General features: G+C 64.6%; 4 protein-coding genes across 10 annotated transcripts in view; 1 reads left to right on the top strand and 3 right to left on the bottom strand.

The window, feature by feature from the left end:
* GCGR (glucagon receptor) overlaps window positions 1-981 on the top strand; it is an 8,059-nt gene extending 7,078 nt beyond the window's left edge. For both annotated transcript variants that reach the window (XM_059380006.1, XM_059380004.1), the window contains 2 exons: window positions 67-108; window positions 455-981. In XM_059380006.1, the coding sequence (XP_059235989.1) occupies window positions 67-108; window positions 455-685 (273 nt within the window). In that variant the 3' untranslated portion in view covers window positions 686-981. The remainder of the gene's footprint in view (window positions 1-66; window positions 109-454) is intronic.
* Window positions 982-5,256: 4,275 nt separating this feature from the next.
* Window positions 5,257-12,599, bottom strand: MCRIP1 (MAPK regulated corepressor interacting protein 1). Of its 6 annotated transcripts, none has more exons than XM_059380009.1 (6): window positions 12,205-12,258; window positions 11,314-11,416; window positions 7,043-7,097; window positions 6,830-6,948; window positions 6,223-6,324; window positions 5,257-6,097 (listed from the first exon to the last, which is right to left on the bottom strand). In XM_059380009.1, exons 1-6 carry the CDS (start codon window positions 12,241-12,243, stop codon window positions 6,033-6,035), a joined length of 483 nt encoding a protein of 160 aa, XP_059235992.1. In that variant the 5' UTR covers window positions 12,244-12,258; the 3' UTR covers window positions 5,257-6,032. The 6 variants fall into 6 exon arrangements, with proteins under 6 accessions (XP_059235992.1, XP_059235990.1, XP_059235991.1 ...); XM_059380007.1 differs by lacking the exon at window positions 12,205-12,258 and adding an exon at window positions 12,036-12,145 and having other exon boundaries at window positions 11,314-11,408; XM_059380008.1 differs by lacking the exon at window positions 12,205-12,258 and adding an exon at window positions 11,864-11,941.
* Window positions 12,600-13,201: 602 nt separating this feature from the next.
* PPP1R27 (protein phosphatase 1 regulatory subunit 27) lies at window positions 13,202-14,421 on the bottom strand. The gene is made up of 3 exons (XM_059379356.1): window positions 13,860-14,421; window positions 13,619-13,769; window positions 13,202-13,333 (listed from the first exon to the last, which is right to left on the bottom strand). Exons 1-3 carry the CDS (start codon window positions 14,047-14,049, stop codon window positions 13,210-13,212), a joined length of 465 nt encoding a protein of 154 aa, XP_059235339.1. The 5' UTR covers window positions 14,050-14,421; the 3' UTR covers window positions 13,202-13,209.
* A 3,830-nt stretch (window positions 14,422-18,251) lies between these two features.
* P4HB (prolyl 4-hydroxylase subunit beta) overlaps window positions 18,252-26,229 on the bottom strand; it is an 11,155-nt gene continuing 3,177 nt past the window's right edge. The window contains exons 2-11 of the mRNA XM_059380155.1: window positions 25,897-25,904; window positions 25,601-25,813; window positions 25,332-25,469; window positions 21,081-21,185; window positions 20,775-20,900; window positions 20,497-20,697; window positions 20,201-20,321; window positions 19,907-20,088; window positions 19,745-19,831; window positions 18,252-19,196 (exon numbers count right to left, since the gene is read on the bottom strand). Coding sequence (XP_059236138.1) covers window positions 19,116-19,196; window positions 19,745-19,831; window positions 19,907-20,088; window positions 20,201-20,321; window positions 20,497-20,697; window positions 20,775-20,900; window positions 21,081-21,185; window positions 25,332-25,469; window positions 25,601-25,813; window positions 25,897-25,904 — 1,262 coding nt within the window. The 3' untranslated portion in view covers window positions 18,252-19,115. The remainder of the gene's footprint in view (window positions 19,197-19,744; window positions 19,832-19,906; window positions 20,089-20,200; window positions 20,322-20,496; window positions 20,698-20,774; window positions 20,901-21,080; window positions 21,186-25,331; window positions 25,470-25,600; window positions 25,814-25,896; window positions 25,905-26,229) is intronic.

Raw genomic sequence — 26,229 nt, 5'->3', positions numbered from 1 at the left:
CCCCCCCCCCCCCCCCCCCCCCCCCCCCCCCGCCTGGGTGCCGCCCTGACTGGCCCCTCTCTCCAGGGCCTGCTGGTGGCTGTTCTGTACTGTTTCCTCAATAAGGAGGTAGGTGGGGAGGTCTGGTCCCAGCGTGCAGCCGGGGAGCAGCCAGGCACAGAGCAGCACCAAGGCTCCCTGGCCTCCCCCCTGCAGCTGGCGGGGGGGGGGGGGGGGTAGCCCTTCATGCCTCTCTGTGCTTATTGGTCACAGTCGCCATGATTCTGGGCGCTGGACCCCGAGACGGCCTTGGGCTGGTCCTTGGGGAGCACACGGTGAATGGGGCGCCCAGACAAGGAAGAGCCCAGTGTTCTGGCTGGAACCTGCCTTGCTCTGCACCTGGGGCCCCGCAGTCCTTCGAGGCTGGGAGGCTGGGACTATGGGACAGGCCCGACCTGCCGTGCCCCCACCCCAGGTGCAGTCGGAGCTGCTGCGGCGCTGGAACCGCTGGCGTGCCGGTCGCTCACTGCGGGAAGAACGCCACACCAGCAGGCTCGGACCCCTAGCCCTGCCCACTGGCGACCCCCCCAGCGAGAAGCCGCTGCTTTCCAGATCCGGAGGCAGCAGCAATGAGACTGGCCGGGACCCTTCTGCAGACCCCTGCCTGGTCAGCAGTCTCCCCGGGCTGGCCGAGAGCCCCTTCTAAAGCTCCAGGAGGCCCCAGGAGGCCCAGCTAGGGCTGGTCTCAGGGGCTGAGAGAGAGCACTGCTGGACCACGCAGAGCCAGATGCCCGGCGGCAGCAGGAGGGCTGGGAGCCATGGTGGCTTCGCTGCTCACCGTCCACAGTGGGGTGGTCTGAGGGCTGGGGGCTCCCTGCACACCTGCTCCGTGCAGTGGGGGACGCGCTGGGAGGAGCCCCGCCGGCAGGCCGAGCTCAAGGAAACGTGTATTCTCCGACAATAAAGTGTCCAAGCCGGGGCTGCCTGGCACACGCGGGACAACTGGGCTGAGGGAGAGGTACGCACTGGGCCAGGGCCTCCCCATCGGAAGGGAGCAGCCTCACTTGGGGCCGAGAGCTAGTGTGCTCCCTCCAGGAGTCCCCACTTTACAGATGAACTGGAGCTGGAACCCCCGAGAGGGTCCCAAACATGACTCATGGCTGACAGTGTGCCCCCCCCCGCACCCCCTCCCCCCCGCTGGAGCGGTTTCCGGCCGCCCTCCCTTGCTGGTTGAAGAGGGGCTCAGCACACCCTGCGCCAGAGTGGATGGCCCGTCCGCCGTTTGTTTTGGCTCCCAGTCCCCAAGAGAGTCACCATCTGCCCAAACAGGCATGTGAACGGTGGGGGACGCCTAGGGAAACCCCCCGCGCCGCACTCCCACCAGCCCCGTGTGGACACCTCTGGTTGTATCCTGGAGTCCGGCCAGGGCTGGACTCAGGCCCTGCAAGGGCATTGGCAGGCGATCCAGATAAAATGGGGGGAAACCAACCGCCGGGAACTGGAATGACGGAGTGATGGCAGCAGCCCTTCTCCTGAGACCTCTGTGGTCCTGACACACTCGCTCGGCAGAGGGGCCCGACCCCCTCCACACCGGCGCGTGGCCGGGCGGCTGTGTGCAGCAAGGACCCTGTCCACAGTATTTGGGTGGGCACCCTGCCGGGCAGGCCGGGACCCTGAGGGGAGCGAGCGTCCTACACCAGAAGAGCCAGGCAGTGCCCTGGGGTGCGGAGCCCAACTGTTTGGGGGCGCACGCTGAGGTCCAGGTCCCCGTCTTGAGGAACTAGTGCGGGAGTGGAGATGGCGTGGGGGCTGTGCTCATGGGTCGGAGCGCCCCGGGAGGAGGAAGGAGTCAGACCCGAGAGCACACACTGCTCGGTGGGCCGGGTGCCCCCGCTTCAAGGCGCCGGCGGAAGGTGACCGCGGAGCTCAGGGGTGTGGGGTGTCCACAGCCTCCCCGGGCCACGTGGGCTGGAGTTGCTCAGGCAGAGCCAGGCTAATTGGAGAAAATGAGCGGACAGAAGGCCTCTCAGGAAAAGTAAATAAAATCACTCCCCCGCCAGGCACTGGGGCCCTCCTGAGGGGCGCGTCACCCCATGGGGCCCACGGCCCCGCGGGCCGGGACGCGGCGGGGGCGGGCGGTGGTGCGCAGACGGGCAGGGTCGGCAGAGCAGCGGGGGAGCGCCAGCCACACGGCGGCCAGGCCGAGGCCCCTGACCCTGAGGCTTCAGACCACCTCTCTCGGGCCCTCCGGAGCCCCGGCCCACGGGGCGCGCCCACCAGCCCGTGCGCCGCGGAAGCCCGTGTGGGGCACAGGCGCGCACCGGAGCGCAGTTCTCCTTCACGCCCGCTGCGCTCAGGGGTGGGACCGCCCGGGGGTGGGGGCGAGCTGCTCGCCCAGCGGCCTCCTGCCGGCCCGCCCCAGCCGGACGCCCTCTGCCGTCTCCTTCACCTTGGCCCTGTCCCCAGGAGAACTGGAGCCGACCGGCAGGGCTGAGCGCGGAGGCCTGGCAGGGGCTGCACCGGCCCCGCCAATGAACACTGACTTCTGACCAGGCCACCCTGCAGGCGTGGGGGGGGGGGGGGCGCCTTCCCACAGCCCAGCACCCACACCTCTCGGTCCGCGAACATGAACACTCCGGGGCCTCCTCCGCCTCTTTCCCATCTCCAGGGCAGTCCTTGACCTCCGGCCCCTCCCGCAAATACACGGGTCCCGCCGCGCACGTGCGCGCACCTGCGCGTGTGTACGTGTGTGGACGCGCGTGCTACTGAAGAGTGAAGGACGAGGACGAGGACAACCCGGACGAGGACACACAGGGTCAACCCTAGGAGAGCGGAGAGGTCAGCCCAGGGCGGCCGCGGGGGAAGGGGGACCTCAAGCGGGGCAGTGAGCAGGAGACACACCCTCCGGGGGACCAGTGGCCGCGCCCCCTGGGGAAGCTTAGATGACCCGGTGGACAGTTGAAGACTTAGTGTCCGTGCACAGAAAACCAACCAAGCGAAAAAGGGCCGTAACTTCAAGGAAAACAAAATGTTGGGCTGAAAAAAACCGTCACAATTTACCACACGCTCTGCAAACGGACACGGTAACGCGAACACTCAGCACTGGCGTGACCGTGACCCGAGCGAGGAGAGAAAACCCGGTCTGCCGGGCCGCACGCTGGCCGGGCAGCGCGTAGGATGAAACCGGAAAACCAAGGAGGACCCGCGTGTGCGCGCTTAGAAGCAGAAATACAAGCGCAGAGCTGGACGCACGTCGGTGCGCCGGTCCGCTGTGCGGGGACCACCCCGGGACGCTCCGGCAGCCCCAGCGCCGCCCCCCGCCCCGCCCCCCCCTTCCTCCGTCAGCCCTTTTTTCCTGCCACCTCCTCCCTGCTTGACGGGGATCAGGCCGCCCTGGAGTCTAGAGGACTCCCGGGGCTTATCGCCACTCCCGTGGTCCTCCCAAACCCATGCTTTGGACTCCCCCTCCCCTGCACCCCGTCAAACTCCGCACATCCACACGGAGCTCCTGGGCGTGCCCCGCCCGCAGCTCCGCTTCCTCCGGCTCACCGGGGCAGCCCCGCCGGTCTCCGCGTCTACCCCGAATGCGAGCGCGCTCCCGGCCCAGCAGCCAGAGCCACCGTCCCTCGCCCCATGCAGCCCCGCACCTCACTCCAGCTTACGGAAACGTGGGGGGACGGAGGTGCCTGTCCACAGCAGGAGGTGACCAGCCAAAGGCAGACTGCAAGCAACTGCACCTTGAAGCACCCAAGGGGGAGGGGCGGCGAGCCTTCAGGGACAGGCCCGGCGGACGGAGGCGGCCGACACCCTCTGCCTTCCCACCCGGAGTCCGCAACCCACCTGGAATATACTCCGCCGTTAGGAGGAACACGGACGTGTATCCAGTACCTGGGAATTATTGTTCAGGCCATACACATAAACACGCTCAGTATTTACTAGATCAAAATTGTGGTAGAAGCAAAAGCCTAAAAATTTGAGTCCGGCCGTGCTCTGAAAGGAGGTGAAGGCAGGGTCATACCGTCGCCCCACGATGAACGAGGACTGATGTGCGCCTGTGCGGGGCACAGGGTGGTGGAGCAGAGGGAACGTCCCCGCTCCGCCAAGATGCTCACTGCCCTCACGGCACCGGAGGGCAGGGGTCTCCAACCACTCGCAGGCACCACACGGCCACAGTGAAGTCCCAGCAGCCTGGACAGGGAGGAGGCAGCACCGCTGAGGCTGGGCTTGGACCAGAGGGCCCAGAAGGACCTCCCCGCTAACCCGCCTCCCTCCGCCCCACCTACCCCTCCCCCCTGGTCCCCAACACCCCCTGACGACTGCTCAAAGTCCTCACCCGTTAGGCAAAATCTCCAAAGGGGACACATGGACCCAAGTTAGGGAACGGATGGTTCCACACCCACCCACTTTCCTGCCTCCAGGGCCTCCACCTCCAGTGCCCAGCTGAGCTCCGCTCACCCTCCTGGCACGTGGCCTCTGGGCCACACTCTACCTCTGAGGTGGGTCTTGGCACAAAGACCCCAGGCTGAGCGCCTCCACCCCACGCAAAACCGAAGTGGGCAGGGATACTGACTGAAATGCCCTTGAGGGGTCTCCTGTGGTCCCCACACCCCCAGTGGTCAGGTAGACAGGCCCACGGGTATCACCACTAGCACAGGAGGCCAGGGAGGGTGGCTGGGGGCCCTTGGACCCCTCGGCAAGACTCCCACAGGTCCCTAGGGAGCAAGCAAGGCCATGCGGTTAGAGACCAGGCGCAGGGCCGGCACCGGCCAGCTCCCACTGGCAGTAAGCCAAGGCGGCTGTTTATTACACGACCTGTCCTTCCTGTGCCCTGTCCCAGAGGAGCACCCTCGCAAGAAGACGCCTCCTGGAGTCCCCTGTAGGCCCCAGAGCACTCTTCCAGGAAAGCATGTTCCCAAAATAAACTCCAGTTCCGTGTATGGGACCAGGGCTTTCCAGGTTTGAAGGTCAAGTGACTTGGGTCTCTCTCAGGGCCCAGCGGCCACTCCTTCATCGGTACGGCGGAGGAACCACTCCCCCCAGGGTCCAGGGCTGCAGAGGGAGCCTCCTGCCTCCAGGGTCCCCACCCCTAAAGCAATGGTCCCCAAGGAGCACAGGAGAGCCACCTCAGCCTCTCTCCTCCCCCAGCGCCCACTGCCCCCTGTCAGAGGCCTGAGCCCCCTAGAGGAACCCAGGGAGCTGATGGGACGTCTGGGGTTCAGGGTGGGGCCTGACCGTGGGTCTCCAGCCCTCCGTGGGCCTGACAGACCAAGGGGCCGCTCCAGCACCACCGGCCTTTATTCACTGGTCCTTGGGCTCCGGGCACAGACACTCGGCTTTTGAAGGGCACAGGAAGAAAAGGGGGCCCTGGTGACCATCCCAGCACACGGTACAGGGCCAGGATCATCTTCACACCCCTTCCCGCAAGGACACCTGTGGCCTCAGGGCCGCAGACAGCAAGGGGCTAGGCCCGGTCGTCCAGGACCCTTTCTGAGGGGGTGCTCAGTGCCATCCTGAAGCTGATGCAGGAAAGGGGCCAGGCTGGACAACGGGCTGAAGGATCAGACGCTCCCCAAGGTGTCCAGCCCAGAAAAGCAGCAGGGCTTGGTGGGGGGCGCACAGGTACTATGGGAGAGAGCATCGCAGTCCTGCCTCCTGACCCCTCAGGGACAAGCCCAGTCCCACCAGCCTGGGAAAGAGCAGAGGCCCCCTTGCCCCCCTCATGACCTTGGAAGTGGCCAGGGGTAGGGACTCAGGGGGTAGGGGCAACAGGAGGTGATGGGAAGTGAAGAGAAGTCAGAGTCAAGGCCCTGGACTGGGGGCGGGCAGGGCAGGCAGCTCCAAAGACGCGGCTCCGGGGAGAGCAGGGGCTGACAGGGCCTCCCCCGTGACGGGGGCAGCTGGAGACCCCGAGAAGAAAGGAGGGGACTCGGGGAGGAAGGGCAGACCATGGCCAGCGATCGTGCCCCTCCCGATCCTGGGTTTACAGCCCCTCCCCCTCCCAGCATCAGGCGGCGCCCGGTCTCCCGGAGGCCAGGGGAGGGACACGGCGCGCTTCAGGACTTCTTGGCGTCCGGCGTGTTCCGGCGCTTCAGGTCGCTCAGGTCGATGGGCTTGAAGGCTGTCGGGGGACAGAGTGTTCAGTGGCAGCGTGGACACAGAGGCAAGGCCCAGGACCCGTCCCGCACCTGCCCCTGGCAGCCACGGCCCTCCCCAGCACCGCCCCGGGCCAGCTCCTCCGCTCACTCTTCAGACTGGGGTTAGGGACCTTCTCCACGTACTCCTCCACCAGGCCCCGCTCGCTGCCGGACATCTGGCTCCGCAGGTCTCGCTCCACGCCCTGCCAGGCTGTGAAAGGCAAGGGGGCGGCATCAGCACCCCAGTGTGGCTGGGGAGTCAGGCAGAGTCCAAGTGGTCAGGGCCCCTCCTCCTCCCCCACTCCCAGCCCCCCACCTCTCGGCTTCCGGCCCCCAGGACTGCTCCCGCCCGGGCCTGGCTGCTGGTGGGCTCGCAGACACACGTGACCCGGCGCTCTCCATCCTGGGCTCGGGCGCCCCGCCTAGCCCCCCTCCTGGCACACGTGGGCACACGCACCCAGCCACACGCCTCCACACGGCTGGGTCCTCCCAGAGCACCCCGTCTTCCCGTCTCCCACAGGGGCTCCCTCTCTTGGAAACCACCTGGCCCACACCACTGCCTCCTCCCTGGGGAGCCGCACCCCGCCCCACCCCACCCTCCCGACCAGACATGGCCCCTGAAGACCAGGCCAGGCAAGAGCCCAAACTCTGGGATGGCGCTGGGGGCTCTGAGGACTTCTCGGCGCCCCAGCCCTGGCTGGGGGAGCCCCGCGTACCTTCGTAAATGAAACGCACATTCTCCTCGTGGGCTGGGGTGAAGATCTCACTGCTGCTGGGGGGAGAGCGGGGGCTGCTGTTCCTCTTGCCGTTGTAGACAACTCTGGAGACGGGGGAACTGGGGGGGCCCGAGCACATAAGGAAGGGCTGGGGGCCAAGTGGGGCCCATCCCCTACCCCCCAGGGGAGGCCACCCTGCTGCCTAACACGCACCTGGTCATTGCGGGGGTGTCTGGTCCTGCACTCCACAGCCGGGTCCCCTCGGCCTCTGAAAAGGAAGCCCAGACCCTGGGAGTGGGACAGAGTCACCCTCTCCATGGGAACTTCAAGGGAGGGAGGGGTGTGGGGCCCACCTTCTCCATCAAGCTGACGCCGAACTGCTGTGGGCTCCCTGTCCACCCAGAAGCCCCGCAGGGGGAGGACCAGCCACAGTCTGGGCAGAGTCAACCAGCTGGAGGCTGAGAGCTGGCAACCTGGCCCTGAACTCACAGTGCCCTCCTTCGGGGCAGCCCCCAGCTGCTGGACCACCCCTATCCAGAGAGCCCCTTCCCCCACGGTCGGTGGCTTGGGATGGCTCCAGTGGCAGTGCCCAGATGCCCCCTTTCCAGAGTCACAGAACACCTCTCGTGAAGTCTAGGTCTGCAGGGGAGAGCCGCAGCGACCCCAGTGAACCCCAACTCTGCCCTCCCTGCCCACAGGGCCTGGAGTGCTGTCTTCACTGCGCCTGGTTCCCACCTGTGAAACAGGGACGGGCTTCGCGGGGAGGACCAGCTTGCGGGGCGCTGAGGCCAGGGCACGAGTGAGTCGGCGCCCGGGACGGGGCAGGAGGAAAGGTGTGAGCCTGGAAGAAGCTGCCGGGCCCGACTCGGGCACAAAGACCCTGGGCTGCTGCCTATTTCCAGCCTCTCTGTCGACTCCGGTTTTATGGCCCAGGGGGAAGCCTTGGTAATTTTTAAGATTTTATTTACTCATCAGAGAGAGTGAGAGCACACTCCGAAGGGAGCAGCAGAGGGAGAAGCGGTCCTCCTGCTGAGCAGGACTTGGTCCCAGGACCCTGGGACCATGACCCTAGCCAAAGGCAGATGTGTGACCCACTGAGCCCCACAGGCGAGGCGACCCGGGGGCTGGTATTTTTAGGCTCAGTCTCAAACCAGCTGCAGAACGGTACCCCCCTCTCTGGCTGATAGCAGAGCACAGAGTAAGGAAGTTGCCTCCACAGAGCCAGTCCCAGGCCTGGCCTGGCCCCAGAACAGACGACCCTAGGTACTGGGGGCAGACAGAGGGGGGCCCTGAGCACAAAAGCTCCTGCCCCCCTCCCTCCTAGAGCCCAGAGCAGAGAGATGCGGCCCTTCCCAGAGGACCAGAAAGCTGTGGGTCCTTGTTCTCTGGCTTACTCGGTCCCGTCACCGACGATCCAGCCTTTGAACACCTGCACAGGTAACCAGCAGCCCAGAAAGCAAGACAAGGACCTCGGAAGAGCACCAAACCAGCTTCCTGGGCGACCCACCCCAGCCCATCCCGCAGCAGCCCAGTCCCTCTCACAGGGACTTCTCCTCCCGTGGACTCAGGGGGCTTCCTGACCCTTCCCAGGCATCAGCCCCCCGAACACTGGAGCAGAGAGAAAGCCCTTTCTGGCCTAAGGTCACCCTGGGCCACTCAAGGGGCTGTCAGCCGTCGGACAAGGTGGGGGGCTCCCATTACCCGCAGGATGGAGGGGCCAGGAGGACCAGCCAGCCCCTGCCTGCCCGCAGCCAGTCCCTGGCCTCTTCCTGTCCAGGCTTCGTCAGCCCTCCCGCAGGTGGTGCTCCGCGATCAGGGAGGCCCCTGCTGCACGGCCCTGCCCTTCCCGCCTCAGCTGGCCCGCTGCAGGGCTCTCCCCACCAGGCAGCCTCCAGGGACCACCCAGCCTGTGCGGGCATGTGACCTCCTCTTAGGGCCCCCTACTCATCGGCCCTGGGCCAACTCGGGTGCTCACCCCCTCTTGGCTCCCATCACAATGTCTGCCCACGATGCCACGGTGGGGCTCTCTGGACACCTCACCGGCTCCTCTCCATCTCTGCAGACCCAGGGCCTAACCTGGGCTGGCCCCAGAGCAGCCGCCCTGCAGGGTCTGAGCCTGTAACCTGAGCCCCGGGCCCACAGAGCACTCGGTCCCCACGCTGGGGAGCCAGCCCCACTGGGCTTCCTGACTAAACCAGCAGCATGAGAAAGTCACATCAGTTCCCTGTCCCAGACCTGCGCATCTGTCACAAAGGCCGTCCCCTACGGACGTCCTACTTCAGCTAAGGTTTCTAGTACCCTGGGCAAACTGCACGAACACGCGCCTTTGTATCACACATCCAGGAGCTTCTGACGGCCTGGAGGCCTGAAGAACAAACAGAATGACGTTTCAAAAAGGAGCCACCTTCTGCCTCCCCTCCCAGCACGAAGTCTACGGCACCAGGCCGACTGCTAGAGCCTGAGTCGTACCAGCCTGTCCTCCCGAACGGAGAAACCCCTGCACGGTCCCAGGCCTCCCTCCAGCTCAGCCTCCCTCCCCTGGGCCTTTGTCACCAACAACAGGTCCCGGCCCCACCCCCACCAGACCCAGCCATCTGGCAAGACTCAGCAGCACCAGGAGAAGCAGCCTCCGGGAGACAGAAGGGACAGTGACCTGCCACTCCCTCCCCCTCCCCACCTCCTACGGTGAAAGGGTGACTGGGCCTCCATTCCTAATGCCAGAGAAACTTCCCACTAAGATCAATGCGCACCCCCAGCCATCCTAGTCCTGGGCATGTGCCCAAGACACAGGCCATGTGGCCGCTGAGGTGCCCAGGAGTGGCCGGAGAAGCACCCCCCACGAGCACCCAATGGAAGAACCACTAAGAATGGGGGTGTGTGTCGAGCCTGCTCCTGCCCCCGAGGAGGGACGACACCGCTGGGGGCCTGAGCCGTGTGAGAGCGGGAGACACGGCACGGAGGGAAAGACAGACGACGAAGCCCAGGACACAAAGCCCGGGACACGGGCGCCCTGGGAGCAGCCCCCAGCACAGGGCCAACCACAGAGGCTCCGACGGGAGAAAGGGAAAGGCATCCGTGGGGAGACCTGTACGAGGACAGCTGGAGGACAGCCTGCGCCTAATCGACCGCCGGACCTGCGCGACACCTCCCCGACCTCGGCAGGCACGGTCTGGGCGGAATGAGGGGAGGAGGTGGCCGTCAGCCAGGGCTGCCCGTCCGTGAGCGGCAGCTAGGAAGGGAGGCCGGGGGCTGGCTGACCACGGGGCATCTCCGATGAGCCAGGACACCGGAGCACCGCTGCGCCGCAGAAAGTGCTGAATGGGGCCACGAGAGTGGCAGGGTGGAGGCATTGCGTGACCAATGTGCTGGGGAGAGCAGCACAGCCCTGGGGGAGTGCCAAGGACACCTAGCAAGACAGGCCGAGCCATGGAGGACCACGGAGCCTCCAGTCCAGCAGGACGGGGACCTGGCGCTCGGGGAGGGCTGGGGAGGAGGGCAGGCCCTCCCACAGAGTACCTGGCTGGTACCACTTCCCAAACCACCTCCCTCCTCCCCTCACTGGCCTTCCCTCTTCTGCTCACAGGACTAGAGGCACAATTATTTCCTCGACTCTGGGGCGCCTGGGGGGGCTCTGTCAGCGGAGCGTCTGCCTCCGGCTCAGGTCATGATCTCGGGCTCCCGGGTCAGGCTTCCTGCTTCTCCCTCTCCCGCTCCCCATGCTTGTGCGCTCTCTCGCTCTCTCTCGCTCCCTGTCAAATAAACAAAAATCTTTAAAAAAAACAAAAAGGAAAGAAACAGGGTCTCATCCGGCCGCCGCGAGCCCGTCGACGCTTGCCGCGCCCTTCCAGTCTGGGTGACGGTGATGTGACGGAAGCTCGGTCACTGGCGTCTAGATCTGATGACGCAACCCGACGGTCTCCCCCGGGCCCACAAGCCCACCAGCAGCAAGCCCAGGGCCTGGGAGTCCCTGTCTCAACCAAAGCAGCCCCCACGGATGTGCGCTGGGCTCTCCTGCTTGACGAGAGAACGCACTGACGGGGCACTCGTGGGAGCGGCAGGCCACTGCTGAGTACAAAGCACAGGCCAGGACAGTCCTGGGCGCAGCAAATGCAGAGCCAGCCCACTCACAGGGAGGCGGCGGCCGGGCACTCCCAGCACGTGTGAGAAGGCAGCAGTGCCACCAGTCACAGCAAGCTGCCGCCACCCAGCCAAGCACGGTCTGAACCTCCAGCGGCTCCCAGGGCCGGGCCCAGACAGCTCAGCCCACCTGAGCACCTCAGAGCCGCTGATGCCCTTGGTGGCCCCCTGTGGCAGGTCCCTGGACACCCTCCCCTCACTGTGGTTCTGCTCAGGACTCTCTCCGGAGGGATCCGTTTTGTCCCTTGCTCTTGCCCGGGCACCAAGGAGGCCTCCTGGGGGGAGGCCGGGCATGGGGGGACCCGAAGCCCCGCCCTCAGCCCCCCGTCCCAGACTTTCCCACACACCGCCGCATGCGCAGAGACAGGAGCCGAGAGGACACGCTTGTTCGGAGGCGACGGTGAAGACTCCGGAGTTAGAAGCCGGTCTGCACACGGTAGTCCTGCGCTCCTGCGAATGCCTGATGCTCAGGTTTTCTTAGACTCCACGTTCCCGACACTGCGTCTCTGCTGTACCCCACAGTCCCAGCCATGAAGACTCCCAGAAAACGACCTGCTATCCCCGCGGGCACCAGAACACTGCTGTGCGAGCACCCGCAGAGGCGCTCCCGCGAGGACCGGGCAAAACCTCTACGGCGCGCGCCCTCCGCCCTCGCCCTCCGACCTCGCCCTCCGCCCTGGCTGGGGCAGCAGCTCCCGCCCCAAGCAACAGCCCTGAGGGCGTGCACCCCCACCCCCCCACCCCGAATCACGCCGGCGCCTGCCCCACGCGGCCCCCGCTCCCGCTCCGCCCCGCTCCGCCCCGCAAGCTCTCTGCCCAGAACCCGCGCGCTCCCACTGCAGCTGGGGCCGCGCGCGGCGTCCCCGCCCCCAACACTCGGGCCGAGACTCAGCTAACCGACCGCCTTTTCTCGGAAGCCTCCCTGGGGCTGGCCAGAGCGCAGGACACGGCCACCGCCATGCCCCCCGGCCACCGGCAACGGCAGCCCCCGGGGCGGCGTCAGGCCCTGCAGCCCGGTGAGCTGGCTCCCCCGGGGCCGGGCCCAGCTCGCCCGCGTTGCGCCCCGCACCTAGCCCCGCACCACCGGGCCTGCGGGAAAGGCTGGAAAACGGGAAGGAAACGCTGCGGCGGGGCCTGGCCAGCTGCATCCCAGGCAAGAAGCATCCTCCGGACTGTCCCCTGTGGGGACGGGCGAAGGCGGGACATTTGTCCCCCGCGGCGGCGGCTGCTTCACAGACCGAAAAGGGCGGGTCCCCCGCGGTCCCTCCCGAGCGCATCTCCCCGGGTGGCGGGGCGCCGGGTCCCGAGCGCCGCGCGGCCCCGCCCCGCCGCCCCGCGGCGCCCCCGCGGCGCCCCCGCCGCGCCCCCCAGCAGGCCCAGAGACTCGGGCACGGCGGACCGAACGCTGCGCCGGCTCCCGGCCCTGCGCGACCCCGCCCGAGCCCTCCCCGCGCCAACCGCCGCGCCAGGGCGGGCCCCGGCCGCGCCCGCCCCGCCCCCCCCCCCCCCCCCGCCCGCCCCCCCCCCCCCCCGCGCCCGCGCCCCGCCAGCCTCACCTCACCTTACTTCACCCGCGCCGCCGCCGCCGCCGCCGCCGCCGCCGCCGCCGCCACCGCCGCCAGCAGGGGCCCGGCCGGAAGTGACGTCACCGCCGCGCGCAGGCGCAGGCGCGGGGAGCGTGAGGCCCACGTGACGGCCGGCGCGCGCAGCAGGCGGGGGCGGGGCCCGAAGCCGGGGCTTTGCTGTGCCGGCGCGCCGGGTGTTGCCGGGCCGCGGTGCGGCGGGGTAGGGGGCGCGGGGCCTGCGGTGTCTGGGGCTGCGGAGCCGCGGGGAGCGCAGCCGAGCGGCTGGGGCGGCGGCGTCCGGGGGGGCCCGGGCTGGCGCGGTCAGACAGCTCGGAGCCCGGAGCCCCGAGACTCTGGCCGCCTGCGGGGGCGCCGACGCCCGGACCCACAAGCCGGTGTGGACGGCAGGGCCCGCGCACCGCCGGGAGCGCGGGAGCTGGGGCCCGTCCCCAGTAACCAGGCTACCACCAGGGGCTAGCGAATGACGTTTATTGAAAAAGTAAAAATCCCAATAAAAAATTCACCTGCAGAAAAAGCCAGGCCAGAAGGGGGGGTGCCCAGGTACCGGGGTCCCACCGGCGGGCAGTTCCGAGCACTTTGGGGGTGGGCGCCCAACTTCTCCAGGCAGGGCCCGAGCCCTGGGGGCGGGGCGGGGGGCGGGGGGCGGGGCGGGGGGGCTCAGTCCATCGTGGTCCCCTTGAAGAGCTCCACCAGGTCCTTGAAGTCCGGGTCGATGAGGTCCGACGGCAGGTCTCCGTCGTCGTTGGCGGCGTCTCTGTCTGCCCCCAGCGAGATGAGGTACCTGGGGGGGCCAAGGCGGCAGTGGGGAGGTGGCCGAGGGCGCTCTGACCCCACCCCGGGCCGCGGGCTGCCGCTGACCCTCACCCTTGTAGGGTTTCTGCAGGAGGGGCGCGGAGGAGGGAACCTGACCCTGCGCAAACGACTGTCCAGCCCGCAGGGAAGACGGCAGAGAGGAGGTTCCAGGAGCTCGTGGGGTTCTCAGCTGGACCTGGGCCACCCAGACCACATCCGGGAGGCTCCTTGAGGCCAGAGTGGTGGGAACCGAGCCCGCGGCCGTACCCCTCACCTGGCTATGTCCGGGTACCCGTCGCTGCAAGCGATGTGCAGAGGCGTCCAGCCGGTCTCGTCCCGCTGGTGGATGTCAGCCCCGTACTTGACCAGCAGCTTCACACACTCCAGGTTCCCGGAGAGCACAGCCTCGTGCAGGGCGGCCAGGCCTGCGCAGGGCATGGCCAGGCAGCAGGGGTCAGGGCGGAGCCTTCCCGGGACACCGCACAGACCGCGCGCTAGGCCACACAAGCACTCACCTGAGGGGTGGATGGTGTCCAGGGCGACCTTCCGAGCCCGGATGAAGCGCCCCACTTGCTCCAGGTCCCCTTGGCGGATGTGGTCCAAGAACAGGACGTCGTTAGGGAAGCGCACGCTGCGGTCGGCCAACAGCCGCCTGCGCCGCTGCCGGGGGCTGTACCGGGCATAGCGGCTGGTCCTGCTGGGCATCCTGGGTGCTGTGGTGGGCCCGCCGTGTGGGGACCCTGCTGCTCGGGGAAGGGACGTGTCCGGCTGGGATCACACCGCGCATGCAGTCTCCTCCTCCGCCGCCGCCGCGCTCCTGGGCCGCCCCGCGCCTCCGTCTTATATAGGACCATGGCGCTATATAAAGCTGCGCAGTCATGCTCCCGCCGGGAGGGGCTGAAACGGAGCAGCGCCGGCCCTGTGCGCGGGATCATGTTCAGTGGTTCATCTTTCAGCCCACCTGTTGCTGTGCCCTGGCCAAACGGGTCAGATCCTTCCTGGCCACTGCTGTCTGCCCCACAGCTGGGCCCAGAAGGTGCCTTACAGAGGGCAAGAGAAGGCACTAGAAGGACAGGACCCATGAGGAACGCAAGCAGCTACCAAGGTCATGGAGAGGGTCCAGGTACCTGCCAAAGGCATGGAGGCGCAGAAAAAAGGTCATGGTATCCGGTGAGGGTGGCTGCGTCCACCTCATGGAGAACAAGGGGGCTGCCCCCCAGCCAAGGAGGAGGCACAGGGCCCTGACTATGCCAGACCAGGTCCAGCCCTGTATCCCAGCAGGATACAGGACCTGTATCCCTCTCTGTCACTTGTCACCTCCCCTTAGGCTTGCACCATGCTTCTCTCCTCCTCAGAAACTTCCCAGGTCAGAATCCCAATAAACACCTTGGTTTCCGGCTGCCCAGCCCATGCTGCCCTGTTTCCCTCCAAACGCATGTCCCCACCACCCACACTTCTCCTGCTTCCAGGCTCCCGCCTCTCAGTGCCAAGGACGTCCGTGCTCCCACTTGAGAGAGCGTGCCATCTGCTCCCCCAGGAGGGGCCATTACACCCCGAGGGGTGTGAGCTCTGCTTGGCCTAGACACCTATGGGAGTGGAACCGACGGAATGCTAAGGAGATGCCCAGCCGGCTGGGCCAGCACAAGCAGTCCTACTGTGGCCACCAGTATGTGGAGGTGGCCTGGCTTCACTGGAGAAAAGCAGTAGACATGAGCACACTCCCCTCCCAGGAGCAGGCCTGGGGGCTCAGGGTCAGCCCCCGCAGCACGAGAGGCTGGCTGGCTGCGTTTATTAGGGCTGCTGTCACCAAGTACCAGACTGGGGACTTAAACCTGATTTTCTTGTGGTTCTAAAGGCCAGAAGCCCAAAATCAAAGTGTTGCAGGGTTGGTTCCTTCAGAAGAAGAATCTGTTCCAGACCCCTCTCCTGGCTTTTGGTAGTGGTCCTTGGTATTCTTCCGGCTCGTAGATGTATCACCGCATCTCTGCCCATATGGTCTTCTCCCTTCCTGTGTGTGTCTAGATTTCCCCTTTTTGTAAGAATCCCAGTCATTGGATCAGGGTCTTCCCATGCCAGCATGACTTCATCTTGACTGATCACATCTGTGACCTCTGTATTTCCAAGTAAGATTACAGTCTGGGATTCTGGGGTTAGCACGACCACATCGGAAGATCGGAGGGATGCGGTGCAGCCTGTAATGTGGGTGTGCGATGCCCCTGGGTGGTCACCCAAATCCTGAATGAGGACAGAGCCCAGATGGACGAGCGCTGGGCACAAGGGTGGAGCAGGCAGCCTGCTTACCAGCAGCCTTGTGTCACCATGCTGGTTTGGATCCAACAAAACCAAATCAACAAATGTGTTTAACACCCTCTAGGTGCAAAGCCTTGGGCCAAATGTTGTGTAGAAGCAAGGCAGTGCCTCGGACAGACTGCCCGCCCTGACAAGTTTCCCCAGCCCTTTCCAGAGCCCCCGCCTGCGGCTGCCGGGACCCAATACGGGGCTGGTGCCCAGTGGCCCTGCACTGCAGGCTCATAGACTGGTGCCAGCTGATCTTAACTACTGGTCACTTGGGAGGGGTCAGTATAGCTTCTGGCTGGTTTCCAGGAGAAAGAACTTTCCTTTGATGTGAAGATTGCCTATTCTGGTGTCGTGGAAAGTTGTGTTTGCCCTCCCAGAACCCCGGATACAGCTGCCAGGGGCACAGCCCTTCCCGACAGTGACCCAGCTTTGGGCTAGAGACAGGCTGGTCCGCGCCAGCCTGTTGGCGATTCCAGTGATGCAGCCCCTGGCCCATCAGACTGAGGTGGGCTGAGAGCTTGGCTGTTTGTGGCTTTGGCATTTCCATTTGGATCAGAGAAGGGGCAGGTGCCCAAAGCCCCTCCTGCCAGTCACAACAGACCCCCCGAAAGGTATTTAATGTGTTTTTTATTCTAGCGAGGACACGGGACTGTCCTCTAAACCACAGGCGTGACCTGAGGCATCCCCTTTTGGAAACCTTTGGTCAGAAGCCAGGGCTGAGCCTCTGACCCACGGCTGTTTGCAGAGCCTCCCTCTCCCGCAGCCATGGTGGAGCCGAACCGGATTGATCCATCTTGGCCTCTGACGCCCATGGGCACTTATAAAGTGACCTGGTTTGTACAATGCTAGGCTTTTGCCTTCTAGAGCCTTACAGCCAACTAAGACATTTAATTAATCTAAGAAGCTTACTCTGAAAAGTCCAAGGAAAAGCGGGAGCCGGAGGGCCTGTTAGGAGAACAGGTGCAGGCCTATTGCCGGGTCCTCTCCCGCCGGCGGGCTTTGTGGCTGGAGGACCTCAAGGGGCTGGTGCGCGGCTGGACAGCAGCCTCTAAGCACCTGCAGAGAGCAGAAGAAAAGGGGGGAGGGGAGAGAGAGATTTGGGATGTCCCAGGCTGCTAAACCGGAGCTGAGCACCCTGCTAACCCGGCAGCCCTGCCAGGTCTTGGACTCTACCGTGCAGCCTCCCGGCCAACCCTGGGGCCCTGGAATGTGCCCATCAGCTGCCTCTGCGAAAGGGGAAAGGTATGGGTGACTCACTCCCCTCCCGGGAGCACATGACGGCCCGGCTCTCTGTGCACAGGACACAGCTTGGCACAGCTGGGTCGTAGGGTCACCCACACCCGCCGCTGGGGCCGGGAGCACAGCCTCCCCCAGTGCGCAGTTCTGACTCCCGATGGCCTCGCTCTGTGCTGGCTTCCTTCACGGGAGGCCATGCGTCCCCTTGGGGGAGCAGCTCACATTTTGCGGGCAGGGCTACCGCCCTCCCCTCCTAGGACCAAGGCACAACACACGTAAACCCTGGAGTGGAAGAGCTAGAAGCCAGCGCTGGTGCAGGCCACCCGATGACCGGGGCTGCCGAGGGGAGGAGTGGCTGAGGGCCTGACTGGTGCTGCCTAGGGTGCTAACGCTGGGTCCTCCCAGCCGGCTGGCTGGGTACTGCCCTCCTCACCTGGGCTGGGGCCTGTGCGGGCCTGGAGGCCGGGCTGCCAGCTGCAGGGGCGACACGGCAGGCACACGGGAGTGAGCAGAGAACACCGAGGAGCCCAATGGCAGCACATTTTATGGGTGCGTCTGCACCGGCGAAGCCCCCATTGGCACGCGGGCATCAGAGCTGGGGGGCCAAGAACGGAACAACGCCGGTGTGCTGCAGGGCTTCTCGGGGACTGCGCTTCATGCTGTCCTTGACCCAATTCCCTCCCAGAACATCGGCCGGCCGCCCTTCGGTCCCACCTGCTGCTGTAGACATGCTGAGACCAACAGATGCGAAGCCCGGGGTGGGGACGGCGGGGCGACCATCAGAGTCCTGCCAGCTGTTGTGGAGCCCCTCTCCTGCTCTTGAGGTACCCACAGGCGCCCCCACACTTCCCGGGCTCCCAAGGAGTCGCTGTCGGGCTCCCACACGCCGTCGGCCCCACACCGCAGCTGGGCCCACCATCCAGGAAAACCAGTTCTCTCAGCATGAGCTCCAAGCGAGCTGAGGTTCTTTGGGTCAAATTTTTAAAACCTGGGTGATCTGCTATTTGAACACGCGACCCTGACCATTGTGTCTCAGTGGTGAGCACAGCAGTGCCATTGGGTCACCCGTGCCCAAGCACACACTGCTGGCTCGTCAGACCCCCCGCGGCAGGAAGCCTTGGCACTGGCTGGGCGCAGGCTCCACAAGTGGCCACTTGTGTCCCAAGGCAGTGAGATGCCCCAGGACAGCACCAGACCCCCACCCCCATCCAGCTGTAGCACCTGTGGCCGTGCTTGCTTGGCGACTGACCACCTGGGACACGCCTGTGGCTTCCATGGACGCCCCGCGCTCTGAGAAAGCTGCCCTGATGGGGAGAGGCCTAACCCCGGCCACTCCCCGCCACATGGAGAGCTTGTGAAGCAGAGACAAGAGGTAGTAAAATTTCAACTTTATTTGGCCAATGTATTCAATTCCAATATCGTGGTAGAAACGGCTGCAGAACGGCCCGCACGTGGTTCGGCTCAAGCACCCTTGGCCGTTGCCCAGCCTGGAAATGGAGGGTTCTGGCTGTGCCTGCCGCAGGCCTTGGGCGGTGCTGGAAGTCACAGAGCACCGGGGAGCCTGGCTCGGGGAGGAAGGGGGGCCACCCGGGTCTGCCCTGGGCTCAGCCAGCATCCACCACCCCCTCCAGTCGTACAGGCCCCTGTGACGGAGACCTAGATTCGCCATCTAAGCCAACAACATGAGACCCACGCTCCGTCACGCGTTACCAGCAGGAGGGGAGAGGGACCCGGCCGGCCTGGCCCGGCGCCTCCCACACAGGGGACAGGAGTCTCCAGGGAGGCCCGGCCACAGTGGGACACCCTGACGTCCAAAAATGTCTCAAAATCCCACAAATGGAATTTCTTAAAGTGATACTATAAACCCTAACAGGAAGGAGACTTCACCTGCATGAGATTCAGAGACATTTTAACAAGCACTTTGGACAGAACCATGTACGAAAAAGTACATCACAATTAAAAACAAAACAAAAACAACAACAACAAAAAAAAACAGCCCACCACAGTGAGCTGGCCCGGAGAGAAATCCCTTTCCAAAAACTGAAAAGCACAAGTAAGAGACGGGTCTAAATTTACGCGTGTCAGGATAAAGTGTTGCTTCAGAAAAATTCCCTGCACTTCCGGTCGGTGTCCCCTCCTTGCCGTGAGGGTCCTCGGGCTTCCGGAGGCCGCGCCTCTGGGCGGCGCTGCCCGGGGGTGGGGGTCGTGTCTGGGGCGCCAGGTGTGCGCGCCGCACCTCACAGCTCGTCTCGCACGGCTCTCTGGTCGTCCTCCTCCTCCAGGTCAGGCTCTTCCGCTTCTTCCAGGTCTTCCAGGTCCTGGGGTGGAGGAGGGAGGGCATGAGGAAACCCACTGGGACAGGACCGGGGCAAGCCCGGCCCCAGCACCCGGGCCCTGCAGCCCGGCTGGCCACGCGGACTGAAGCGAACAACTCTGGTCTCTACGCGCGGACGCCAGGGGGCCTCCCGCCAACAAGACAGACGGGGAGGGTTGCCCAGGGCCCCAGCCTTCAGGGTCTGTGGGGCCAGGGACAGCCCTATGCCAGCTTCACGGTGTGCTGCTCCCTTGGCAGGCCTGCTGCCCCTCCTGCCCCCCCTCCACCTAGCAGACCCTCTGCTTTGCCCCAGCCGCCCAAGGCTGAAGCTGCTGTCCGGCAGAACACCTCAGCCACCCGGCCGGGGAAGAGCCCGAGTCCCGGCTGGCAGGGGGCCTTATGGGACGAGTCTAAGGTGCCTCCAGCAAATACCAGCACTCCAAGACCCCCTGACGGCGGCCGCCGGCCGGAGCGCTCTGCAGGGAGAGCGGCTCTGCCCAGCCTGGGGACACACGCATGCCCCTCCAGTGGCGCCCACTGACCCCCACTCACGTCATCATCCCCAGCCCCGTCCTGGCCACCACTCTCCAAGAACTTCTTAAAACCGTCTAGTGTCCGCTCCCCGTTGTAATCAATGACCTGTGGAGGGGGGTAGGGTCAGGGAGCTGGGCAGCCCCCCCGCCCCCCGCCCCCGCCCCCGGGCCAGCTGCGCACCGTCCTGTCGGCGCTGGCGGGGAAGAACTTCAGCGTGGGGAAGCTGTGCACTTTCACGGCCTCCACTTCGTTGGCCGTGGAGTCCATCTTGGCGATGACAATGTTTTCGTGGTCCTTGTACGTCTCCCCCAGCTTATCCCAAATGGGGGCCAGCTGTTTGCAGTGGCCACACCATGGGGCATCTGAAAGAGAGCCGTGCTGAGGCGCTGGGCCCAGAGCCTCCCCTGCCTGCCCCCAGCGCGCACGTCCTCGCGGGGCGGACAGGCCCGGGGGCGCTGGAGGGACTTCACTTACAGAATTCCACAAAGACGTTCTTTTTCTCGTCGAAGGCCACTTCTTCAAAGTTCTTCCCAACCAGCACCTTGACAGGCTGCTTGTCCCAGTCTTCGGGCAGCTCCTGGCTCATGAGGTGGGGCTGGAGGGCAGGGGGACAGGGTCACGGACGCCCACAGCCCCCACGCCGGCCCTCGGAGCCGCAGGAGAGGACCGTGCCCGGAGGTCGGGGCTGCTCCGCGCTCCCTAAGCAGGGGAGCCCCGAGGGCCCAGAGGCCGGCACAGGCCAGCGCCGTGCCAGGACACGGCTCCCCTACCTTGATCTTGCCCTCCAGGAAGCGATGGCAGAACTCCTCGATCTTCGCCGCCGTCAGCTCGTCGGACTCCGGCTTGTACTTGGTCATCTCCTCCTCCAGGGTGATGAGGCGCACGGCGGGGCACTCCTCCTTCTTGAGGCCGAAGAACTCGAGGATGCGCTGGTTGTCGGCGTGGTCGCTGTCGATGAAGATGAACAGGATCTGGGCGGAAGCAGCGCGGTCAGGAGGGGCCACAGCGGCTCCTGCCCTCCGCCCGCGGCAGGCGTGCAAGGGCTCACCTTCCCCTTGAAGCGCTCAGCGGCCGTCTTGAAGTTGCTTAGCTTGCTGTCGTAGTCGGGCACACTCTTGGGCAGGAACAGCAGGATGTGGGTCTTGATTTCGCCTCCGAAGATCTTTGGGGCCGTCTGTGTCATAAGCAGAGGGCACTGGGTCTGGGCCATGAACTGAGCTGCTAACGAGATTCCCTCTGCGGCTGCGATGCCACCGAGGCAACACTGCCTATCGAGGGGTCCCTGGGGCCGGGACCTCGTGACCCCCCCACGCCACCCCATCCTCAGGGCACAGGACCCACAGGAGAGCCACACCTGCTCCGTGAACTCGATGACCAGCGGCAGCTGGTTGTGCTTGATGAAGTCCAGCAGTTTCTCTTTGGTGACGTCCCCCTCAAAGTTGTTGCGGCCTTCGTCGAACTGTGGATGCAGAGAGGGACCCTATGAGGCCCCCGGTGCTCCCAGAGCCTCCCGCAGCGCCCCCCACGGGCAGCCCGGGCTTGGCGGTCTGGCAGCCCCCTTCTAGTCCGGCTCCAAGAGCAACAGAGAGCAGAAGCCACATGCCTCTGCACCAAACAAAGCTGAGGCGAGCTGCAGAGGGCGGCCTCTCTCCAGCACCAGGCAACAGCTACACCAAAGGGAGGGCGTGGGGCCTTTCACAGCGGATGCACTTTCCTGCTTGGCCTCCAAACGCGCCCTCTCCTGGGCCTGCTGTGCCCTGCTGTGCCCTTGGACGGAAGCAGAGATGAGGGACGTCCAGACAGACAGAGGTCAGCCGAGGCTGCCTCCACCAGGCAGACGCCAGTGAATGCCAGAAACCCAACACTCTCACCACCCAGCTGCAGTCAGCGCAGAAAAAACAACTTTCACAAGTTATTACAAATAACTTGTTGTTTTAGATGGACGAGCTTTAAGTTGCTTCCTCGCCCAACCTGGGCCTGGAACTCTCAACCCTGAGGTCAAGTGTCACCCGCTCTTCTGACTACACCAGCCGGGCGCCCCTGGATGGCTCAGTGGGTGAAGCCTCTGCCTTCGGCTCGGGTCATGGTCTCAGGGTCCTGGCATCCAGTCCCGCCTGGGCTCCCTGCTCAGCGGGGAGCCTGCTTCTCCCTCTGCCTCTCTCTCAAATAAGTAATATCTTTAGGGAAAAAAAAAATTTCTCAGTTCTAATTTCTTTTTTTTTTTTTTTAAGATTTTATTTATTTATTTGACAGAGAGAAATCACAAGTAGATGGAGAGGCAGGCAGAGAGAGAGAGAGGGAAGCAGGCTCCCCGCTGAGCAGAGAGCCCGATGTGGGACTCAATCTCAGGACCCCGAGATTATGACCTGAGCCGAAGGCAGCGGCTTAACCCACTGAGCCACCCAGGCGCCCCTCAGTTCTAATTTCTGACCCAATAAAAACCAATAAATATAATATGCAGCCACTCCAGCTCTCTGGAATCCCCAGTAACATGAAGAGTTTGAAGAGTCCCGGGGCCCGAAGGTGGAAGGCCGAGCTGTTCCCCAGAGAGGCCCAACGGGAGCCCAGCCGCAGCTGTGGCTCTGGATGGGGTGCACAGACGGGCTGACCGGCTGCCCGAACCTGCCCAGGTGAGCCTTCTGTCCTTCCCCTGAACTGTCACAGCAGACGCAGGGACCGAAACTACCATCCTTCCCTTCCCCAAAGGAACTTCTGCAAGAGCAGGTGGCTACTCCCCCCTCCTGCCAACATTCCGCTCGAGCGGGAGCTCCATCCTGACCATGACGGGGCTGCTCAGGTCGACCGGACCAAGGGCTGGGCACTGGGAGCCCCTCTCCCGGGCGAAACTGAAGCCTGCTTGCTCTCCCCCAAAACCTAGGATGGAGAAGAGGGAAAGGCGGCGAGGAGCCAGGAGGCTGAGCCCCACCAGGCCTGCACCCCCAGCAAGTTCCTGAGCCCCTCCGAGCGGCACACGGGCCACGGCGCCCGCCACTTCCCCAGAACCGTCTCCGCCCCGAGCTGGGAGCGATCTGCCCGATTTCACGCGAGGCCTGGAGAGCAGAGCTGCCCCACGCACCTGTCTCGAGACATGATCTTTTCAGTAACGGTACCGCATCCCACAATGCTCACGGTCTACGCTAGTGAAAAACAATGAGCTCTCACCTAGCTAGTGACAAGAGCAGAGGCCAGCTGCATCGGGCCCCAGCAGCTAACGTCCCCAAAAGGCTCGACGCTGTAGGCAATGGAAGAGAAGCCTAGCCCCACAGCTACTCCTAGGCCTCCAGCTTCAAAGAATACAAAAGAAAAAGCAAACCCCGTGACAAAGGGGTGCCTGGGTGGCTCAGTGGGTTAAGCCACTGCCTTCGGCTCAGGTCGTGATCTCAGGGTCCTGGGATCGAGTCCCGCATCAGGCTCTCTGCTCAGCAGGGAGCCTGCTTCTCTCTCTCTCTCTCTCTCTCTCTCTGCCTGCCTCGGTCTACTTGTAAACTCTCTCTGTCAAATAAATAAATAAAAAATCTAAAAAAAAAAAAAAACCCCGTGACAAAGACACAGCGTAAGCAGCTCTCAAACCAAAGGTCCGACAGGCAGTGACCTATGACCCAAGCCCCCATCCTTCCAGGGAGTGGCTGCTGGCCGCTCCTGGGAGCCCACCTGCCCTGTCCTGCTGGGAAGGCACCCAGCTCAGCGTGCCCCCAACCCCCCAATGGCCCTGGGCAGACAGGAAGACCCAGCACTTTGAGGAACCGGGCTGATCAGCCCGCAGGAGACGGGCGGCTGCCCGGTACCAGCTCAGGAGCTGGACCTGAGCCTCCCTCCTCTCATCCGTGGCACGGCCCACGGGACGGCGGCTGTGACTCCTGCTGACCCGCGCAGCACCAAGTCCCAGGGCTCCTGCTCAAGGCTGCCCCCAACTGGCATCAGACCCAAGGGGGCCGGCTGTGCCCTGTGAGCAAGGACCACAGGAAGCACACGGTGGTCGGTTCGCCCACTGAGCTCCTGCACGTGAAGCCTCCGCAGACCCTCACGGACACGTGAGCACCCACAGGCCCTGTATGAAAACTGGTGCTCTGGGGGCGCCTGGGGGGCTCAGATGGTTGGGGGTCTGCCTCCAGCTCAGGTCCTGGTCCCAGGTCCCGGGATCGAGTCCTGCCTCAGGCTCCCCGCTCAGCGCGGGACCTGCTTCTCCCTCTCCCCTTGCCTCACCTCCCTTCCTTTCCTCTCTCAAACGAATAAATAAAATCTTAAAAAAAAAAAAAAAAAGACAGCTGGGGCTCTGGACCTTCAGGCTGGTGGGAGAGCGCTGTGTGGACGCAGGAGAGCATACTGGCCTCCGTGGCATCAGAGAAACTCCTTCCTCCGTCAGCCTCAACCTTGGGACCCAGGACTCCCCGTCAGCCCGAGGCCCACCCCTCCAATGCCCCAGGGGCTCCCCTCGTCACACGTGTAACTGGGATCTCCCGGGCACCCGTGTGAGGACTAGTGGCTAATGTAGCAAAGCCGCTCCCTTTGCGAGCGAAGACAGTGTCTGGAGGTCTCTCCGAGGCAAGACGGACCACAGAAACAGCAGAAGAAAACCACCCCAAGCCGGCGTGTCCCTGGTCCTCTGCCTGGGAGACACCTAGGACCCCTGCCAGTGCCTGGTGTAGTGCCAGATGCAGCAGTTACTACGCATTACTGACCGTGGCCTGTCTTTAGTCACTTGGCCCAGCAGCCCCACACGCAAGGAGGCGCACACACAGAGGCCCCAGCCTGGAGCCTGGCACCCCTTTGGACCACACACTGTACTGCTTTACTGGAGCTCTGAACCTGCCCACTTCCCACAAGGACAAACCAGGACTCAGAGACCCGATCTCCAGGCCCGAGGACATGCCTCCTGCCCCGTCCCCACTCTCCAGGCGTGTTCTCCCTCTCCAGGGCCTGCGCCATCGGAACCGCACGGACATACCACGGGCCAAGGCAGGAGAGCGTACTCGGACATCATGGGGGTTCAGCCAGCCCACCTGGCTGTGTGGTGGCTAAAACAAAAATCGAAAGACCCTGTGGCCCCACGGTCACGCTGCACATGGGAGCCAGGCCTTGTCCTAGCAACGGCGCAGGCAACTGAAGGGCACGTGGCCCAGGACCCATGCTCGCCACACCACGGGGGCCGGACTGGGCCGGCGGTGGGCACACCTGCCCAAGAGCCAACACTCAGAGTCTCTGTTTCCAGTGAGCAGGACGGTCACGGAAGCAGGAGCGCCGGTCGCACGGCGCTGTCTGCAGGATTAGGATCCTGTGCTTGGAACCAGTCACGGCGCGACCTCTGCTGTTCTTCCCAGTCTTTTAGAAGAGCCAACCCTGCAGAGCGGCCGTGCTCCCGTTAGCATGGCCCAGCAGCCACCACGCGAGCCACAGCAACCCCACGGCGCAAAGTCTGAAGGCCGCGTCCAATCGGCTCCTCTGGCCGGACGTTGCACAACATTGCACAACTGGCCCTTGGTAAGTCGGGGGCCAGGGCAGGGCAGCACCGCCCGGCCAAGGTCCACCAGCCGCAGGGCGATAAGGACAGCAGCGCCCCGCCACGGTGTCCCAGCGCCCGGGGTGGGGCCGAGGGAGGGCCACTCACCTTCTTGAAGAGCACGACCCCGTCCCCTGCCAGCTGATATCTAGAGAACACGTCACTGTTGGATGTGATCCCAAAAGGTATGTCGTCGACAGCCTCCGCTGCCAGCAGGAACTGCTTGGCAAAGTCCGACTCCACGTCCTACACAGGAGAAGCTGTAGAGGTGACCACAGTCCCCGGCACCGTGGGTCCCTGCCGGGCCTCGTCCCCGGGGAACCCTTCGCCCATGCTAGGGGGATGAAGGCTCCGAGAGGAAGCTCCCAAGCCTCTACCTTGAAGAAGCCGATGACGGTCACCTCACTGGACTCCAGCAAGGCCTCTGCAGCCGCCGCATCAGGCAGAGTGGTGGCGGCCGGGCCTGTGCGCTTCTTCAGCCAATTCACGATGTCCTCGGCCTCCCGGCCAGCTGCGCCCAAACACATGCGGTTCCGCTGAGAGGCAGGCCCGCCCCGCCCCTCTGAGCGCTCTGCCAGAGCCAGAGCAGCCTAACCCTGCTGCGGGACAGAGGGACAGCAGCCTCGTCCTCACACCCGTGCGAGTCCTATCGCCAACAAGACTCTCTGTGCGCGTGAGAAGCTGCCACGGGGTCGCAGGGAAAGGCAGTGGCTGCCTCTGGCGATAGTTACAATTGCTTTTCCTTCCCTCTGCATTTTCAGAATCTCCCTGACGCGGGAAATCACTGAGCATGCGCACGCGCACGCTTCTGCCCTGGCCTCACTGTACGCGTCATCTTAATTAAAGATGTGGTGCTTGGGGCGCCTGGGTGGCTCAGTGGGTTAAGCCGCTGCCTTCGGCTCAGGTCATGATCCCAGAGTCCTGGGATCGAGCCCCACATCGGGCTCTCTGCTCGGCAGAGAGCCTGCTTCCTCCTCTCTCTCTGCCTGCCTCTCTGCCTACTTGT

The sequence above is a fragment of the Mustela nigripes genome, chromosome 16, assembly GCF_022355385.1.
Source record: "Mustela nigripes isolate SB6536 chromosome 16, MUSNIG.SB6536, whole genome shotgun sequence".
NCBI classification, from domain to species: Eukaryota; Metazoa; Chordata; class Mammalia; order Carnivora; family Mustelidae; genus Mustela; species Mustela nigripes.
Note: the sequence above shows the minus strand (reverse complement) of the source record. Positions and strands in the feature narration are given on the sequence as shown.

Coding starts and splice junctions, on each gene's coding strand:
- MCRIP1 (XM_059380007.1), bottom strand. CDS start 12,130: ATGCTTCTTGCCTGGGATGCAGCTGGCCAGGCCCCGCCGCAGCGTTTC. Junction 7,098..11,313: donor CTGTCTCTGCGCATGCGGCG/GTGTGTGGGAAA, acceptor CTTCCTTTTCAG/AGGCCGAGGGGACCCGGCTG. Junction 6,325..6,829: donor TGTGCGTTTCATTTACGAAG/GTACGCGGGGCT, acceptor TGCCTTTCACAG/CCTGGCAGGGCGTGGAGCGA.
- PPP1R27 (XM_059379356.1), bottom strand. CDS start 14,049: ATGCCCAGCAGGACCAGCCGCTATGCCCGGTACAGCCCCCGGCAGCGG. Junction 13,770..13,859: donor GGACACCATCCACCCCTCAG/GTGAGTGCTTGT, acceptor TGCCCTGCGCAG/GCCTGGCCGCCCTGCACGAG. Junction 13,334..13,618: donor GGGTACCCGGACATAGCCAG/GTGAGGGGTACG, acceptor TGGCCCCCCCAG/GTACCTCATCTCGCTGGGGG.